Source organism: Geotrypetes seraphini, chromosome 7 (assembly GCF_902459505.1).
Source record: "Geotrypetes seraphini chromosome 7, aGeoSer1.1, whole genome shotgun sequence".
Lineage (NCBI taxonomy): Eukaryota > Metazoa > Chordata > Amphibia > Gymnophiona > Dermophiidae > Geotrypetes > Geotrypetes seraphini.
This window is the reverse complement of record NC_047090.1, coordinates 119,261,979-119,282,949: the sequence shown is the minus strand read 5'-3', so window position 1 is coordinate 119,282,949 and position 20,971 is coordinate 119,261,979. Positions and strand designations below refer to the sequence as shown.

At 42.5% G+C, this 20,971-nt stretch overlaps 1 protein-coding gene across 1 annotated transcript in view; it reads right to left on the bottom strand.

Annotated features, from left to right (window-relative positions):
- Nucleotides 1–20,971, bottom strand: part of INO80 (INO80 complex ATPase subunit) — a 348,126-nt gene that overhangs the window by 61,808 nt on the left and 265,347 nt on the right. The window contains 1 exon segment of the mRNA XM_033951235.1: nucleotides 2,031–2,158. Coding sequence (XP_033807126.1) covers nucleotides 2,031–2,158 — 128 coding nt within the window.

Sequence of the window (20,971 nt, the reverse complement as noted above, 5' to 3'; positions counted from 1 at the left end):
AAATAATAGTAGTAGTAGGAACCTGCTGTCCCATAAACCCAACAAGAATAATCCCAGTTTCACTTCCTCACTGTGTCAGGGGTTTATTCACGCTTCCTCTATCATAAGCAGGGTTGTTCAAAATACAAAACTATCAAGAATGGCACTGGCAAACACTGACACACTAAGAGAGAACTTATCAAAGCCAATCAGGGACAAGAACTTTCAACCAATCAGATGTTCAAAAAACAATCTTTCAGCCAATCAGGGACAGACATTTTTAACCAATCAGATATTCAGAAAAACGCTGACCATTCAAGGTGGGAATTCAAACCACTTGGGCTCACTGAATCTAAGTTTCATATCCTTGTTGAGGAGCGAGATCGGCCTATAAAACCTGCTCCAGAAGGAGGGACACCCTCCCCCCACCCCCATGAATCTCCCGACCCTTCGCCACCAATGCCAGACCTATCTGAAACCACAAAATTTTGTAGAATTCAGGCCCCATACATCAGGTCCTGGGGTTCATAAACAACCCCGCGAAAGACAAAGGCGCGCGCCGACAACTGAGCACAAGACAGAGGTGCGCGCCGCACAAAATTACAGTTTTTAGGGGATCCGATGGGGGTTTTTGTTGGGGAGCCCCCCCAGTTTACTTAATAGAGATCGCGCCGGCGTTATGGGGGGTTTGGGGGGTTGTAACCGTCCACATTTTATTGTAAACTTAACTTTTTCCCTAAAAACAGGGAAAAAGTTAAGTTTTCAGTAAAATGTGGGGGGTTACAACCCCCCAAACCCCCCACAATGCCCCAACAACGCGGCGCGATCTCTATTAAGTAAAGTGGGGGGTTCCCCCCATGCCCCCCCGTCGGAGCCCTAAAAACAGTAATTTTGTGTGGTGCGCACCCTCCGCGCTGCGCTCAATTGTCTGGGCGCGCCTTTGTCCCAGCGCACTTTTGACCTGACACCGGTCCTGGGGCTTTAGCCAATCTAATCTTGTCTATGACTGCTTGAATTTCGGCCACACCTATAAGCGCACTGAGCATATAGTCAGTAGTTCAGGAGTCACTTGAGGAATCTCCATGTCCTGGAAAAAAATCATAGAGTGCAGAAGGCCTGTACTATATAAGGCTTTGTAAAAGTTAAACTGGTCCATGATCCCCTTCCCAGGTGAAGGCAAGACTCCCTCCTCCCTGATCCGGTTAATACAGGAAAGCCTCCTACCAGATTGTACCATATTAGCCAGGAGTTTTCCCACCTTGTTACCACAATAGTGCAGTTTATATTTATAAATGCTGATACAGGACATGGCTCTAGCTGTTAAGATCTATTTATCTGTTTGCATAAATCGAGATAAGTGCATGCAGCATTATCATCCGAACCTGCGAGCTGAGTTGAGCAGTACATGCGCAGTTTGGTAGATAGGGAAACCAGCTCAGTCTCTTGCCGTTTACGTTTGTGAGTAGCATAAGCTATAATTTTGCCCTGTAAAAACACCTTAACAGTCTCCCAGAAAATAGTGTGGGAAACCTCCCCTCCACTATTGCACTCCTGCCACACCGCAATCAAGTAGGACCGGAATTCATCATCCAAATACAAAGTTGGGTTTCCACAGATATGGCAGAGTGATCAGTAAACATTTGTTGTTCTCGGTGTGCTTTCCTATTCTAAATGGCGTTCCTTTATTTTAACCTATATACTTAGTGTTATGTAACTGCTGAGAACTCTGAGTAAGATTCAACGGTATATCAAATTTTGAATAAGCAAACACAGCATCGAGAATAGCAGTGTGCACAACTCACTCAACAGCAGTGGCAGGGAAGTAACATATAATCAATATGAGAGAAGCTGCCTCCATCTACTTTTCCATCTTAGTTCCAAATGAGAATAAGTTTCATCAAAGGCACAAATCTTTCCTATTTATCATCCCAATTTAAGCCTAACAGTAATACACTTACACCTCAGGTCTAGCGGTACTTATTGCTACCTTCAATACTCATCAGCTAATACAGATCGTTCATGCTCTAGGCTTGAAAGAAGTCTTTTTTTACCTCCAGCAAGTCGATCATCCGGGTCATCTGGGAGTAGATAAGCACACGATGTCCTTGTGTTTTCAGTCGAGTTAGCAGCAGATCAAGGGCATATAATTTCCCACTGTCCGTGATAAGGCTTTCCTTATCTAGAAAGAAGGATAACAGAAAAAGCATAAAAAGCAAGAAGACAGAAGCAGCAGGTTAAACTATCAATACACACAAATGAGTTAAACGACGAGACTAGAAGTGGCTGACTCATTTCAAAATACACGGTTGAGTCACATTATTATGACCACCGCCTACCTCTGACATCAGGGACACACAGCCAATGAATGAATGCACATGTCATGCAGACTTCATGGGTATACAAGGTGGGATGTCAGCAAGTTGCCAATATAGCAACCATGGCTGTCATGGGGAAAAAGCGTGATTTATCAGACATTGAAAAAGGCATGATCATCAGCTACTAAGCCAAGGGTGGCAGCATTTCAGAAACGGCAGAGTGTGAACTGTTCACAGGCTACTGTGGTTAAAGTGTACCATGAGTGGACAAATGGAACCTTTTCGACAACCTGGTGTAGTAACTGTGGGGCAAACGAACCAGGCAGCTTCTAAATGTGTGTTCAAATCAACTGTGCAGCGAAGCCCGTCACAAATGGGGCTCCGAAGCATGTTCTCAAGGGTTCATTGCAATAAACATCTGCAATTTGCGCAGGAATACCGACATTAGACTTGCATCAACTTGCAAAGGGCTGCCTTCTCTAATGAGTCACGTTTTGAGCGCCATCAAACAGATGGATGTTGGCGTGTCACATGTGAAACCACCAAGAACAAATGCCTAGCAAAAAACACTGTTGGATGTACACAAGCTGGTGATAGCAGCGTTATGGTATGGGGAATGTTTTCTTGGTATGGGCTAGATCAGGGGTGTCGAAGTCAGTCCTCGAGGGCCGCAATCCAGTCGGGTTTTCAGGATTTCCCCAATGAATATGCATGAGATCTATGTGCACGCACTGCTTTCAATGCATATTCATTGGGGAAATCCTGAAAACCCGACTGGATTGCGGCCCTCGAGGACCAACTTCGACACCTGTGGTCTAGATCCTTTGATACCTCAGGAAGGCACACAACTGGTAAGGGTATCTCTCCATCCTTGCCGATCAAGTAGCATGTACATGTTGACAGTCTTCCCTATGGCTGATGGGATCTTTCAACAGGACAATGCAACATGTCATATTGTTAGAATTGTTTGCGAGCGGTTCACAGATTATAGCTAAGACTTACAGCTACTTCTCTGACCTCCAAATTTCCCAGACCTTAACTCAATTGAGCATATTTTGCACCACCTCAATTGACATATTCGATGCCTGGATCTACCACCACCACATACCCATCAGCAACTGTCAGACGCACTCCTGTCTGCATGGCTCCTAATATCTCTAGCAACTATCCAGCATCTTATTGAGTGACTCCCATGATGTTTGGCTGCCGTCCGTGCTGCCAGAGATAGATATTAGCAGGTGGTCAAAATAATGTGACTTGACCGTGTAATTTCATAGGACCTACAGAGAATCCAACTCAAGTAACCTGACTTTTAGAGGTATTGTGAATACCCCCTCCCTGCAAGCTGCACTATTACAAAACGGGGAATTTTCTCCCACAACTTTATCTTCCCCTCTTTACCCAGTGTCATTCCCTTCATTGGCTCCAGGAAAGGTTACAAATATGTAAACTAGGAGTGGGCAACAATGGTCCTTGAGAGCCATTACCAATTTAGGTTTTCAAGATTTCTGCAATGAATATGTAAGAGATTGTTTGCATGTACTCCTTCCATTATATGCATATAGATCTCATGCATATTTATTTTGGAAATTTGAAAATCCAATTAAGTTGTGGCCATTGAGGACCGTGATTATTCACCCCTGATATAGAATAATTCATAACTACCATACTGTACTGCTGGGACAGGCAAAAGCAGTATATGTATTATTAGGTTCTTAATACCATTTTAAATTGCAACTCATAAGAACATAAGCATCGCCTCTGCTGAGTCAGACCACAGGTCTATCATGCCCAGCAGGCCGCTCCTGCGGCGGCCCCCCAGGTCAATGACCTGTAAGTTATCTATTACTCTAAAGCATTTTGTACTGTATAGTACCCCTCTATTTGTACCCTTCAATCCCCTTTTCCTTCAGGAACTTGTTCAGTCCCATTTTGAAACCCAAAATCGTACTCTGCTCTACTACCTCCTCTGGAAGTGCATTCCAGGTGTCCACCACCCTCTGAGTGAAGAAGAACTTCCTGGCATTTGTTCTGAATCTTTCTCCCTTCAATTTTTCCGAGTGCCCTCTAGTTTTTGTTGCCCTGGCCAGTCTGAAGAATCTGTCCCTCTCTACCTTCTCTCTACCCTTCATGATCTTGTAAGTTTCTATCATATCCCTTCTAAGTCTCCGCAATACTGCAGGACAAAGTGTGGGAGAAGCTGTCGCCAAAGTCAGTAGTTCAATATTATTTCCAGTATCTGCTGCTACGGGTTATGGGCACCCAAATATATACAAGACCCTGGGGCTCTCTGTTTAACAGACAACATTTCATGCTTGGGTTCAACCTTCCTCTCTATTTCAGTGTCTTTTTATTGTTTTGGATTTGGGAGAACCTTTTCCAGCTGGAGATCTTTCAGAAGTGATATCTCAGATCTCATTGCCTTTTCTCCAGTGTTCACAGTTCCAGGTTCAACTTGCCAACTCAGCTCTAGGGTTTATTTCAGGAAGGACAGCATCCTGTTTGCAGATTCTGTCTATAAACATGACATAAAAGAATGCAGTGTTGCTGTACACGGAATTCCCAGCTGATGTTCAGTGCTAGGTTAACTCCATCTTGACTAAATATTTCACCTGTTTACAACTGAGCCAGTAAACAGAAAGGCGTATTTCAGCCACCAGCACAACAACCCAGTGACGCAGTTTGTCTTTCCTTTGGAAAGGCAGTTTGATGCAAGTTCTTTTGAAGTGTCTTCACAAAGCAGTTGGTCCCACAGTACTTTACTGGGTATGACTTATTTCCTTCTCATGTTACTGGCTCTGGTTCATGACCAAAAGAGGAGTAAACTGATGAACATGGAGGCAGTTTTGAAAAGAATACCTGATGGACACGTTTCCTCCAACAGAAAAGGCTAGCCATCACGCAAAAACATTTTAAATTAGGATCTCTGATTATTCTGGGACAGTGCTTAAATATTCTGTAGCTATGATCTCATTGCAGCACAGAAAATATGAAGGACTAGCCCAGGATGAAACCACAAATGTGAAAAAGATCATGACCTGCAACTAAAAGCAATTACAAGTTCAGAGAATGAAAGAGCAAGGACAGAGGTAAGGAAAAAGATCTGGTAAAATTGAAAAATAAGCCCAAGATTCCCTAGAGATCCCACTAAATGGTGAGTATGGCCTAACTTGGAGATCAGAACCTGAAGCAGCAACTAAATGTTCACTGGAAAGAACAAAATTTCATAGTTTCTGGATTTTGACCAATGATACTAAATAAACTAAACTTGATAAGCATGGCAGAACTGAGAGCAAGGTTGCCTTCTGCGGACCTTAGATAAACATTAAGTATACAGGCAACTGGAAAGCACAATCACCAAGAAACCCCTTCCCCCCCTCCCTGCCCCTTAGACAACCAGCCAAAAAAGGAGTAAAAAAATTAACAGATCACAGCCACTAAAACATCAAAGATTTCACTACTACAATAGCTCCCTCTAGTGTTGACAGCTAATGCAAACCATAGAAGAAAAAGCACAGTTATCCAAGGACAGCAGGTAGATATTCTCACATGTGGGGCTGACATCATCCATGGAACCCAGCATGAACTGTCTATTTATTTATTTATTTATTTATTTATTTATTTAGATTTATATCCCGTTCTCCCAGTAGCTCAGAACGGTCTACAAGTAAACATACATAGTAGAAGTAGTTAGGCAAATAAATGTGCAATAGGTTTAGATGTTTGGACATACAAGATTGTGCAGTATTTATCAGGTTACAGACAATTTTTCAGAGTACAGACAATTTATCAGAGTACAGATTAAGAGAGGTCTATACTGAAATTTAGGAGAAGTTAAATAGAGGAGAGAAGAGAGAGGTGGGGTTTAAGGGGGGGTGTAGACTGAGGGGGATCTTTTGTTGAAGAGGAGGGTCTTTACCATTTTACGGAATGTCAATAAAGAGTTCTGTTGCCTGAGTTGGGGGGGGAGTTTATTCCAAAGATGTGGGATGAAGTGGCTGTAGGATCGTTTGCGGGCAGTTTCTGAGAGGAGGGACCTTCCAGGGGGAATGCATAGGCGTATTTCCGATTTTGAGCGGAGGGCGCGAGTGGGGGTGTAGATGGGAAGCTTAGATTTTATGTAGGAGGGGGTGGTGGCATAAATTCTCTTGTGGGCTACTGCTAGGGCCTTGAAAGCACAGCGCTGGCTAATTGGGAGCCAGTGTTCAGCGTAGAGTGCAGGGGAGACGGGATCATGGTAGTTGAGGTTGTGTAGGAGGCGGATAGCTGCATTTTGGACACGTTGGAGGCGTTTGAGATTATTTTTGGTTAGTCCATTAAATAGGGAGTTACAGTAATCCATTCTGGAGAGAACATATGCGTAGAGGAGTTGGGCGAGGTCAGGTGTGGAGATGTAGGGTTTGATCCTTTTCAGTTGCCTTCCCACCCACTGTCAGCTCACTGGACCATCAGTTCAGTAACAAAAGACGACAAGAAGGGGAGAAGGGTGGGTTATGAAAATATCTGCCTGCTGTCCTGCGATAATATCTCTTACAGGTAAGTAACTGTGCTTTATCCCAGGACAAGCAGGCAACATATTCTCACGTGTGGGGACTTTCCAGCTAATAAATAAAGTTGGAAGGAAATTGGTTTCTAATTGGAGATTAAATTTTAGAGAACTTTGTGGCTGAACTGACTATTTTGTATGGAAAGATTTTCCAAACAGTAGTGGGTCGTAAATGTTTGAACTGAGGACCAGGTGGCTGCTTTATAGATGCCATCAATAGGAGTAGAGCGTAGATGCCTATCAAAGTTCCATTGCTCACACCTTATGAGCGATGATACGACCCTCTAGCGTCGGACCAGTCTGAACATAGCAGAATGAGATATAGTTAGCAATCCATGTGGAGATAGTTCTCTTGGTCACATGATTTCCCAGCTTGTTTGGGTTAAATGTCAGGAACAGCTGAGTAGAAGTTCTGTGAGACTTGGTTCTATCGAAGTAGCAAGCTAGAGCCTGTCTACAGTCTAATGTGTGAAGCACCTCCTCACTAGAGTGAGCATGTGACTTTGGAAAACACTGATGGATTGGTTGAGATGAAACTCCGAAACAACTTTTGGAATGAATTTTGGATGAGTTCGAAGAATCGCCTTGTCAGGATAAAAAATATAGCATAAGGTGAATCTGCACTAGCATCTGTTGTTCACTGACTCAGCGTGTTGATGTGAGAGCAATGAGGAAGACCATAAGAACATAAGCATCGCCTCTGCCAAGCCAGGTTCATCATGCCTAGCAGTCCGCTCTCACGGCGGCCCCCCAGGTTCGTGACCTGCAAATGATCCTTTACTTAAGACATTTTGTCCTGTATAGTACCCCTCTAACTATACCCTTCAATCCCCTTTTCCTTCAGGAACTTGTCCAACCCCTTTTTGAAACCCAAAATCGTACTCTGCTCTACCACCTCCTCTGGAAGCGCATTCCAGGTATCCACCACCCTCTGAGTGAAGAAGAACTTCCTAGCATTTGTTCTGAATCTGTCTCCCTTCAATTTTCTTGAGTGCCCTCTCGTTTTTTGTTTCCCCCGCCAGTCTAAAGAATCTGTCCCTCTCTACCTTCTTTATACCCTTTATAATCTTATAAGTTTCTATCATGTCCCCTCTAAGTCTCCGTTTTTCCAGGGAAAAGAGCCCCAGTTTCTCCAGTCTCTCAGTTTTCCATGCCCTTTATCATTTTTGTTTCTCTTTCCAAGTGAGGTGCTTGAGAGTTAAAAGTGATTCAAATGGAGGCTTCATGAGTGTGGAGATCACCACATTAAGGTCCCAAGACACTGGAAGAGGCTTGGTTATTATAAAGGCCTTTCATGAATTTAGAAACCAGAGGATGTTCTTTCAAAGGTTTCTTGTCCAGTGGAGCATGAAAAACACTAGTAGCACTGAGATAACGCTCACTGAATTTAGTCTTTAATCCACAATTAGAGAGGAGTAGGAGATAATCTAGTATGGATGGAAGAAGACAGGTCACTGGATCCAGCGATCTGGCACTATACCACAATGAAAAGCAAGTCCACTTGAAGCAGTAGCAGCATTGTGTTGAAGGTTTCCTAGATGTTTCAATGATAGCTGCCACTGGTACAGATAGCAAAGAGTATCTACTGGTTGGAAGAGAGATCATGTTGTGAGAGCTAAAGAACAGATTGAGATGCAGAGTGATCAATTCTAGTTTGCTGAATTGCAGAAGAGGGAACCAAGGTTGACGTGGCCACCGAGGAGTATCATGGTGGCTGGTTCCTGGTGAATATTGAGAAGAGTTTTCCTGAATAGAGGAATTGGAGGAAATGCATAGAGGAACTTGTTTGCCAGTCAGGAAGAAAAGAACCATTTCCAGATGATTGGGAGTGTGGAGCCCGGAACAGAAAAGAGGGAGCATGTGATTGTAAGGAGAAGCAAACAGGTCCACTTCTGGGGTCCCCTAAGTCACAAATATTTGTTCCAAGACAGAGGTGTTGAGCGACCATTTGTGCAGCTGTAGAATTTTGCTCAATTGTTGGCCAATACATTCTATTTTCCTGCCACATAGGCTGCTTTCAGGAAATGTTGTCAGCAATGATCGATGACCAGATCTGGTGGCCTCTCAACAGAGGAGAAGAGATCCTGTTCCTCCCTGCTTGTTCATGTAGTAAGAATATAAGAACATAAGAATTGCCCTACTTGGACAGACCGAAGGTCCATCAAGCCCAGTATCCTGTTTCCAACAGTGGCCATCCCAGATCCCAAGTACCTAGCTAGATCCCAAGTAATAAAACAGATTTTATGCTGCTTATCCTAAGAAGTGGATATCCCCAAGCCATCTCAATAATGGCCTATGGATTTCTCTTTTAGGAAATTATCCAAACCTTTTTTAAACCCCATTAAGCTAACTGATTTCACCATATTCTCTATCAACGAATTCCAAAGTTTAATTACATGTTGTGTGAAGAAATATTTTCTTTGGTTTGTTTTAAATCTACTACTTAGAAGCTTCATCACATGCCCCCTAGTCCTAGTATTTTTGGGAAGAATGAACAAGCGATTCATATCTACCCTTTCTACTCCATTCAGTATTTTATAGACCTCTATCATTATCACCCCCTGAACCATCTCTTCCCCAAACTAAAGAGCCTTAACCGCTTTAACCTTTCCTCATAGAGAAGCTATCCCATTCTTTTTATCATTTTTGTTGCCCTTCTCTATATCTTTTCTAATTTCATGCTATCTTTTTTGAAATACAGCAATTAGAATTGCATATAGTATTCAAAGTGTGGCCACACTGTAGAGCGATACAAAGGCATTATAACATTTGTCATCCATTCCTTTCCTAATAATTCCTAACATTCTATTTGCTTTCTTAGCTGCTTCCACACATTGAGCTGACGGTTTCAACATATCTTCAACAATGACACCTAGATCCTTACATAGACTGTGTATTTGAACCAGTACTACTTGGTTGAGACGATCCTTGAACATTGATAGAGCATTATTAATTACTCGTAGCTCCAGGAGATTGATGTGAAGACATGTCTCGGAAGAACTCTAAGAGCCTAAGGGTGTGTAAATTATCTAAGTGAACTCCCCCTTCTAATATGGAAGCATCAGTTGTCAAAATCTTTTGCTGAGATGGTACTTGAAACAGGAGACCTCTGGAGAGATTGGTTGGAGACATCCACCACAGAAGTGAGACTCGGCTGTGAGGTCACTGACAAATGGTATGAATGTATTTCGCCGATTGTTCAGTTTTTTATGGTGTAAACTGCCTAGAACTCTTGGTAAAATAATTTATTATTAAATGTTGATAGAAGACCAGTTGTTTGAGACCACTGGGAGGATAATGCCCACTGAGGTTACCTGAGGTGAAAAAGGGCAAATGGGATCACATATACTGTGGAGGCCATGTGGCTGAGGAGTCGTAACATGTGACATGCTGTCAGATGGCAAAGAGACATCCCAGCAGAGCTGAAATTAGTGGGGCGAGTCTCTGCTGAGGGAGGAAAGCATGCGTCTGGTTTGTGTCCAGAAGGGCTCCAATAAACTCCAAAGTCTGACTGGGTCTAAGTGGGATTTGGGATAATTGACTGCAAATCCTAAGAGTTCTAGAAGTTGAATTGTCACATTGAAAGCTTGCTGAGCATGTTAGGGTGTGCAGGCTTTGATCAACCAGTTGTCCAAGTAAGGAAAAACATGGAAACTAAGCACTTTGTGAACACTCTGGGTGCTAATGTTAGTCTAAATGGGAGCGCCTTGCTCCCAGCCAAAAGTGAAGATATTTTCTGTCAGTAGAGAGAATAGAAATGTGTGTACGCTTTTTTGAGATCTAGAGAGCAGAGCCAGTCGTTCTTTTCTAAAAGAGATAATAGGGTTTCCAGAGAGAACATCTGAAACTTCTCTTTCATCAGGTACTTGTTAAGCGCTCGGAGGTCTAGAATCAGGCAAAATCCTCCAGTGTTCTTCGGGATAATGAAGTTCCTCAAACAGAACCCCTTGCCCCTCTCCTGCATCAGAACTTTTTCTATTGGATTGAGCTAGGGGAGGGCTCTCCGATGGGAGCTGAAATGAGATTCTCTTGGAGAGTGGTTTGGGGGTTTCTTCTGCAAATGATGGATATATCCCTGACTCACCACTTGAAGGACCCATTGATCTGATGTTAACGTTTCAAGTTTTAATAAGAATTTGATTGATCACCTATCATAGATCTAGGCAATTATACAATAATAAAAACCCAGGAGGTTAAAACTAAACTAAACTAATAACAGTCTTATATTGTCATAACAAAACAGACAAACGTGAAAACGAGGGGAAGCAGGGAGGGCTACAATAAAATCATGGAGGAAGGTAAGGCTCAAACAGAAGGATGGTTACATATATATAAAAAAGGTTAGAACTGCCTGTGTTAAAAATTGGAGAAATTTCCTGCATTCAGTGCTCAAAAGCATCTCTAAATAAGAAGGAATCTAGAGCTCCTTTAAATTTATCTAAGTGGGGTTCTTCTCTAAGATATGAAGGCAGAGAATTCCAAATAAGTGGGGCAGTTATTGCAAAAGAGGTAGTATGGCGAGAGCAGAATGTCTTGAGAGAGGGGACAAAAAGTAAAATTTGAGTGGAAGATCTAAGAGTTCTAGAGGGAGCTTAAGGAATGAGTAATTTGTCAATAAAAGCAGGTTCTCTTGATTGACATGATTTAGACGTGAGGAGAGCAATTTTAAAGGTGATTCTATGGGGGATGGGAAGCCAATGAGCATATTTAAGTAAAGGGGTAACATGGTCGTATTTCTTGGCGTTGGTGATAAGTTTAATAGAAGTGTTTTGTATTAGCTAGTCCCCGTAAACTCTTTTTGTAGTATGCCCTTATAATGGATCCAGCTCTGTTGGTAATAGATGATCCTGTCTCCTATTGGGAAAGTATGATGTGAGGGCCAAGATACGCTAGCTAAGCTTTCTAGGAGAGAGTCAAAAACAACTGCTGCTGCTTAGGTTGAGAAGGCACAGAAGACTTCTGTTGCCTTCAGTGCCTTTGGGTAGGTGGTCACATAGATGTAAAAGGCTGACAGTATTTAGCTCTGGAATAGTATGAGGAATGCCTACAGAACTTGAAAATCACTTAGGCTGATGAGAATGTTAAGCTTTCAAGGAAGACAGAGTGGTCATACAATCAGCAGCATGCCTTTTGATCTTTTGAGTTGCCTCCTCTATGTGATCTCCAACAAGTCATCACTCATACAGGGTATGATGGTTTTGAACACTGACATCCAAATCTGAGATTCTGAACAAAGCCTGTCTGCACATAGCGATGGACACTGCTGAGATGCACAAGGTTACTTTAAAGGTGTCATATATTGAGTGCATGTATTTCCTGGTTTCCAGTAAGTCATGTTTGAGATGCCAATAAGTTTAAAAGGTATGTACTTGTCATAAGCAGACATCCTCTAGACAAGAGACTTCATGTAGAAAGACACACAGAAGATGAAATTAAGGATATTGCTCTTGAGCATGGAGCCCTAGGACACCCTGAGACCAAACGTAGCCAGTGTACTGCCTTCTCTGCCAGGGGGAGCACTAGCATAGATTCTAGAGCTGTGCGCTTTCTTTAAGAATTCCACCACTAGAGGCTGCTGTTGCAGCTTTGGTTTGTCAAATCCAGGGGCAGATTGAAGCTTGTAAAGAGAATCCAACATTTTTCAAGCCACTAGTACCCGAAGGGGAGATTCCCAGTTTTTAAGCAAGGATTCCTTCATGAGGTTGTGGAGAGAAACTGTCAGGCAATGGTTGGTCAACTCCTTGTAGTCGAGTGCTTCTCTGAATTCTGCAGTAGGTTCTGTTAAAGACTCATTTTAATCATGAGATTTTGCTCCATTTGCCTGATAAACTTGATGAAGGACAGACCGACAGTGAAGCTGAATCTGGAAGACTGCCTTCAGAGAAATCACCATTGTACTCTGACATGCTAGAAACATGAAGAGAAGTCAGAATCATAGTCCTCATTATATTGCCCCATAGACCTGGCATGGTGGCAGGAGCAATGAGGGGAGCACCCAGCAGGTCATCTGGTCACGCTATGTCTAGGAGTAGAGCTGTGACCTTGAGGGGAGCATCGATGAGGCTGCCAGGAAGGCCATCAAGAGGAGTGTCGAGAGTTATAGAATGCATTCCATCTCTCTGACGACAATGCAGCCATTGATGCAGGAGATAAGCGCAAGTCATCAACTTCTTCATTAGGCATAAAGCACATGCAGGAGTCTGAGTGGTGGTCTGCAGTATCTTGCTTACCTTGCTAAGACTCAGTCAAGGCTAGGGGCATAGGCAAGATTTAGCATAGCATGTGACTGCAAGTAGCCCAGCCACCCCACTTCAGAATGGCATATTCAGATGATCTTGGAGAGACGGGGCCTGTATGGTAGATGGTACATATGGTGCCTGTTGCTCAAGCTGGTTGGTGGCACAGTGTGCGCTTGCTGATGTAGAGATAATGCTTGTGCAGTAGGCAGCACAAAATGCACTTACTGCAGCACAGATAATGGACCGTGTACCTATAAGATAGTCGGTACAGAATATGTATGTGCAGAGGTATCCATCCATTGCCTTTTCAATGGAGAAGACATCTGTAATACAGCAACAGCAGCAGCATTGGAGGGGGAACAATGCTTGTGCTTCTTAGCTTTCTTATGCAGTTCCCCCGATGGCGGCAGCACCTAAGTAGCTGAGGTAGAATTGGACATTGAAGGCGACAGTCCTGGTGTAGGGCTACAAAGAGGAGTCTCAACATCGGAGTTGGCAATCCTTGATGCCACAAAAACAAATTGAAAATCTAAAAATTTTGGAGAGGTCAACAATTCAGAGAAAAACTGCCAACAATAGGTACCTCAGAGAGATAAGGCTAGTAAGCTAATGCCCAAAGGGACACAGTACCCCTTCAGTAATACTGACAAATAAAATAAATTCTAGCTTAAAAGAAAAAATATGAGAAGGCATGAAATTAAACACGTGTAAAAGATGTATGTTAAAAACACGCCTATATAGAAGACGTGTGAAGAGAAAACCAAAATATGGCTTTTCTTCTCTGTGGAAAACAAAAAACTGATGGTCCTGTGAGCTGGCAGCGAGTGGGAAAGCACCATGAATGTGCGGTATAGGCAGTCTAAGTTCTTAAAGTGACAGTTCACTTTAGATAGTACACTTGAGTTCCGTGGATGATGTCACCCCACATTTGACAGAATATGCTGCCTGTTTGTCCTGGGATAATAATAGTTGTCTGCTTGATTCTCAGGCAGGAAATTACACAGTAGGAACTATTTGGATGCTAAATATAGTCAAACCTTGGATTGTGAGTAACACAGTTTGCAAGTGTTTTGCAAGACGAGCAAAACACTCCCGCAAATGTTAACTCGCAAAACGAGAGCGTCCCGATAAACGAGCACGTGACGCACGCATACATGATTATTTATCATGACAGCGCTCATTTCAAATTGCCTGCTTGCCATGTCGCACCAAAAGACCCCCTCGCAGATCTCCTTCGCTTCCAAGCCCTCCTACCCCTACCCACTGTTGGCGCCCTACCAGGCACTCTGCCATTGTGTCCACCCCGAGGAGTGTTTGCCCGATGGCCACAGCAAGATATGAACCAATCCCAAACTCCTCCGTGGAGAGCAATGAACATGTCCCTGGCCAGCGGCTCCACGACCAGAACCCCCCCCCCCCCGATTGCTACCTAAACCCGGCCAATGACTCGCACAAGCCCGTCCCCGTCTACTCCTACTTCTCCCTTCCTCGCTCCTTCAAGCACATCCACTGCCCTCTCCAGCCGCCTGCTCTGCGCTGAGGACTCCTCTTCCTCCACCAGGAGCTGTACGGGGACCCCAAGATAGGTACGGGTTGTGGAACGAATCATCTGCGTTGCCATCATTTTCTATGGGGAAATGTGCTTTGATATACAAGTGCTTTGGATTACAAGCATGCTTCTGGAACGACTTATGCTCATAAACCAAGTTACCACTGTGTATTGTTTGAGAATTTTATACATTTTGAGGACATTTTCAAAAGGGATCTAAATAACTTGATTTGAAAATTGTGGCTGTATGTAGCCATTGTACAAGCAGGTACGCCTGGGAGAATGTTTGGGTCATGAAGGAAGAATACCTGAACAAAGGGGCAGTTTCATTTCTATGCTTTGTTTCTACTCCATAACCTGAGTTGCATAGTAGGTACTTTCTCTTTGAAAACTGGCTACAGGTAAATGGGTACTTCTGTGCTTTTGCTTTGCCCTTCTAAGGTGAACCACTGAAAAATTCAAACACTTACTACAGAAAAGCCATAGCAAATATTTCTGTACTATTGGATTGCTGACAGCTGTCAAACATAATTGTATAATTTTTTCAATTTAAGTACACAGACTGCTTATAAGTCTTCATCAGGATGATCTTGGAATCTTTCTAATCAATGTGGTACACAATGGCAATATTTACACCAGTTTTAAAGGATTCTGAGACAAAGAGGATCTAGTTAGGGAGAAATTAAGACATACACTTCTTTGTGTATCTACTTCTAGAACAGAAGAACCTTGTGAGAAGGCCACTACAATGATGGATAAGTTGATTCTTTTTGTAAGAAACTGCAGATGTTCTGACCATGTTAGTCAGCTGGCAAAAGAGACGTGGATATTTATATGTACAAAACTGACAGCAACTAGACTACATGAAGTGTTCCTGGACCAAGAGGGGATTGCAAAAAGTTTCTGAATGTGTGCAAAGCAACTATGAAGGAAGAGATAACCCTGGATTTCAAAGTCCACCCATCCCCCCTTCTACTCTGCAAAAGACAATAGGGTCAACCTGAACATGGCTGGTTCTCACAGTCAGCAACCAATATAACTGTTGAAAAGCCATTTCCTGCCATTTAAACCAGAACCATTTTTCTTTCAAAGAACAGGAAAGGCCTCTAGAGATTCCCACAACCACAGCAGTGAATGTATTTGCTGGCACTAAAGGGAGACCTGAAAACTAAGTTTGAGACAGAAAAACTGTAAGCAAATTCATAAGCACTGCTGCCTTACAGTACTGCTTTCATCTGCTGGCTCAGTCTCGGCAGCTTTCTGTTCCAGCACCCATAACTTTTCTCTCTCAATCATTTCTTTCTTATACATAGGTATATCCAAGTTTATCCAAGTTTATTAGGTATTTTTGATTTATCGCCAATTCAAAATTCAAGGCGATGTACAAATAAAATAGTTGGTGACACACTTGCAATTATTAAATTAAACAAACAATTATCTAAAATACAAATAACACAAATAACATTACATTTAAAGGTAATTTAAATAGGTTATAGTGAAACAAAAGGAAAAATTATTTAATGGTTACATTCGATAATACAATCACTAATTCAAATTTAAAAGCATGGATAAGAAAGGTTGTCACCTTGGGCCTGTCAAGTCGCCTAAGACAAAACAGAAGGGGACACTGAATGCCCATATTACATTTTGCACATACATTACCTAATATAAGGACAAACTATATCTCTAGATCCCCAAAACTGATCTTTCCAGGATTTCCATAATGAAAATTCATGACTCACTGGAGGTTGCCATCCCTAACAAAATGGATTGTTTAATCCTAGCTTCCTATTTTTGCACAACTGCATTAACTATTCTTGTACTTTCATTATTTTTACAACTTAAGTATCTGCGCAAACTAATCTTATAAAACAAACCAGACAAAATTTCTACATAGGCTAATTCATGTCTGTAATAAATAAGAATACCAAATAGACTCATCCTCAGCATCTTTAAGAGATTTAATTAGTACGGGCATTGGAATCATTAACCAAGTCATACTGCACAGACCTCTCCCCCCCCCCTTCTGATAACCTGCTTCCGATTCCCTGTAGAACAATATAACAAAGTCAATGGTGGCGTGCTAAGGCCTCCTTTTCTTCTACATATCTCCCCCTCCTCTGGCTGCCTGACCCATGGGGGTCTGGGAACTGCAAGTCTTCTGGCACAGTGCAAACTGTTTTTCCTCTTCCTTATCTTCTTGATCTCTAGGGCTTTATGCAGGATGACCTGTTTATTATCTGGCATTTGCTTTATTTAAAGATATATATCACCAGTTATGCAACCCAACGAGGGCAGAGAGGACTTAGGGGAGGGGAGCGATTTCCCTCTTCTAGCTAGCACCAGATTATTATAACCCATTGCTGTCAGAATCAACTGAATATGCAAGCTATACTAAAAGCCATCAAAAGGCATTAAACTACCGAGTCCCAGTTCCACTGCAACTACTGTACGTACTTTCTGAACTTAGAAGGACTTCCCCAAAACTGTTAGTTATCACTAGCACATTACAGCATTTACTATAAAGAAAAGGAGGAAGACAAGACTAACAGAAACAGAAAGAGTAATGAAGCTCAAAAGGCTAGAAAATTAAGAGCCAGATTTAATAATAATAATAGCAATTTATATACCGCAGGACCGTGAAGTTCTAGGCAGTTTACAATTATTAAAAAGAATGCTACAATTGAGTAGAACTTACATAGTTGGAGGTTAGTGACTAACAGAATATGAGAGCGGTTATTGTGGGAGAGAGATTGTGCGGATCAGCTACCTAGATAATTCAAGAACAGATATGTTTTTAGGTGTTTCCTAAATTCACCATAGTTGTTTTATGCCTAAGTAGTTTTTCCAGGTCTTTGCCCCATGATGCTGTTTGATATGAGAGGAGATTTAAGGATTCAGCAAGTGTATAGACTTGTTTTCAATTTTATTTTGCTTTACTTTCTCTAAGTCAATTTTGCTTTTACAATTCTGTAATACTGCAACTTTTCAAAATGGGCTTATGAGGTAGAATAGGGTGTGTATATATGTTATGTGCAAGTGCTCAAGATATGTCAAGGGAGATGTGAGCAGTCTGTAAAAAAATTTTAAATTAAGATGTTTAATAAAAATACATTCAACAAAGTAAAAAAAATAAATATATAAAAATCTAGGTTTAAGACCAATTGAAAAAAAAAGAAGAAGAAAGAAGTACAATTCTGTATATAGCTCCCATAAGGAGAAGAAACTCAAAACAACTGCACAGTACAGCTAATAGAGACCAATATTCTCTAAAACCCTTAATTCCCCTATCCACAAATCACAAGAGGCACCCAAAACAATCAGAGAACTACTGCTACTTATTTCTATAGTGCTGCCAGATGTATGCAGTGCTGTACATTAAACATGCAAGAGACAATCCCTGCTTGATAGAGCTTACGATCTAATCAAAACAGATAACAGGACAAAAAAAGATTAGGGGATGTCTCACAGAAGGAATGAAAAAAAAAAAAAAAAAAAAAAAAAATGACATGGATGCTTTATAAGTGAGTAAGAATTGGGAGTTAAAAGCAGCCTTGAAAAAGTAAGCTTTTACCCTAGATTTAAATACTGCCAGAGACAGAGCTTGACATACTGACTCAGGCATATTGTGCAGCAAGATAGAAGGGATGGATTTTGGAGCTGGCAATAGAGGAAAAGGGTGCAGATAAGAGAGACCCTACCTGATGAAGGAGCTCCTGGAGAGGAGTACAGGGAGAAATAAGAGGAGAGATATTGAGGAGCTGTAGAGTGAATGCACTTGTATATCAATAAAGCACAGTTAACTTACCATAACAGGTGTTATCCAGGGACAGCAGGCAGATATTCTCAACATATGGGTGACGTCATCCACGGAGCCCCAATGCGGACAGCTTCGCAAGCAGACTTGCTTGAAGAACTTTAGAAAGTTCATGACTGCTGCACCGCACATGTTTAGAAAGTTCATGACTGCCGCACCGCACATGTGTGAGTGCCTTCCTGCCCGATGTAGGGGGCGCATATCCTCAGTTCAGACAGCTAGCTAAGAAGCCAGCCAGGGGAGGTGGGTGAGAATATCTGCCTGCTGTCCCTGGATAACACCTGTTACAGTAAGTAACTGTGCTTTATCCCAGGACAAGCAGGCAGCATATTCTCAACATATGGGTGACCTCCACGCTAACCAGGATGGGATGGTGGGAGTGTTGGCAATTCAGGAGAATAAATTTTGTAAATAAAACTGCCTGGCCAAAGTGGCCATCCTGTCTGGAAAAAGAATCCAGACAATAATGAGAGATGAAGGTATGAACCGAGGACCAAGTGGCAGCTTTGCAGATTTCCTCAATAGGAATGGATCTAAGGAAAGCTACGGATGCCGCCATGGCTCTAACATTTTGGGCTGTGACTCGACCCTCTAGGTGCAGTCCAGCCTGAGCATAGCAGAAAGATGCAAGCAGCAAACCAGTTGGAGATGGTGCACTTGAAACTGGGTGTCCCAACTTGTATGGATCAAAGGAAACAAAAAGTTGAGGAGAAGATCGCTGTGGCTTAGACCTTTGCAAGTAGAAAGCCAAAGCACGCTTACAGTTCAGAGTATGAAGCTGCTTCTTCAGGATGAGAAAGAGGCTTTGAAAAAAACATTTGAATAACAATGGATTGATTGATATGATATTCTGAAACCACTTTAGGTAAGAATTTTGGATGAGTACGGAGGACCACCTTGTCAGGATAGAATACTGTGAAAGGTGGGTCCGTTACTAAAGCTTGTAGTTCACGGACTCTGTGAACAGACGGGAGAGCAATGAGGAAGACCACTTTCCAAGTGATATATTTTAGATGAGCCAAAGACATTGGTTCAAATGAAGGCTTCATCAACTGAGCAAGAACAACATTGAGATCCCAAACCACTGGAGGCGATTTGAGAGGTGGCTTGACATTGAAAAGTCCTTTCATGAATCTGGAAACCACAGCATGAGCAGAGAGGGGTTTCCCTTCTATAGGCTGATGGAAAGCAGCAATTGCACCGAGATGTTGATTTGAGGCCTGATTGAAATAAATGCAACAGGTAATCCAAAACTGACGACAAGGAGATAGATTGAGGCTCCTTGTGATGACTGGTGCACCAAGCAGAAAACCTAGTCCATTTCTGGTTGTAACATTGTCGAGTTCTCAGCTTCCTGGAATCCTCTAAAATGTCCTTGACAGATTGAGAGAAATGTAGATTGGCAGTTATGTTGAAAGGTACCCAGCTGTCAGGTGCAGAGATTGCAGGTTGGGATGAAGTAGAGAACCCTGACTCTGTATAAGCAGAGAAGGAAAACTGTTAGAAGTAGTGGCTTCCTGCTGCTGAGTTAAAGTAGAAGGGAGAACCAAGGTTGTCTGGGCCACCGCGGAGCTATGAGAATCATGGTGGCATGTTCATGTTTGAGTTTGACAAGTGTCTTGAGAATGAAAGGGAATGAAGGAAAGGCATACAGGAATTTGCTCGTCCATTCCAGAAGAAAAGCATCTGCCGCCAGGTGTTGAGGAGAGGAGATCCTGGAGCAAAACTGAGGCAGCTTGTTGTTGTGGGGAGACACAAAGAGATCTATTGGAGGAGTTCCCCACTGAGAAACAATGTGATGGAGAGGTGAAAAATTGAGTGTCCATTCGTGAGGCTGTAGAAGACAATTCAATTTGTCCGCCAGGTAGTTTTTTGAATGTAGACTGCTTTCAGGAAGACATTGTGAAGAATTGCCCAATTCCAAACTTTTTGAGCTTCCTGGGAAAGAGGGATAGATCCTGTTCCTCCCTGCTTGTTGACATAGTACATGGCGACTTGATTGTACGAATGAGGACTACTTTATGAAGATGTTGTTAAAAAGCTTTGTGGCTCCAACGATCTGTGCTGGACCAATGCCCTTGAGGGTGGAGACCATTGAGATGAGCCTCCCCCAAGGGCAGGTTGAGGAATGTGTTGTGAGGACCTTCTGATTAGGGGGTGTTTGAAACAGTAAACCTCTGGAGAGATTGGAAGAGAGCATCCACCAGTGGAGAGACTGTCTCAATGAAGGAGTCACTGTAAAGTGCTGAGAGAGTGGGTTGAAAGCCTGCGCCCACTGAGATGCCAGGGGCCACTGAGGAATTCTGAGGTGAAGTCTGGCAAAAGGAGTCACGTAAACTGTAGAGACCATATGACCTAGTAGAACCATCATGTGTCTCACTGAGAGCGAAGGAAGGGATGAAACTTTGAGGGCAAAGTTGAATAAGAACATCCTAACGTTATTGAGGAAGGAATGCTCTGAGTTGCACAGTATCCAGTACAGCTCCGATGAACTGTAGAGTTTGAGAGGATTGTAGCTGAGATTTT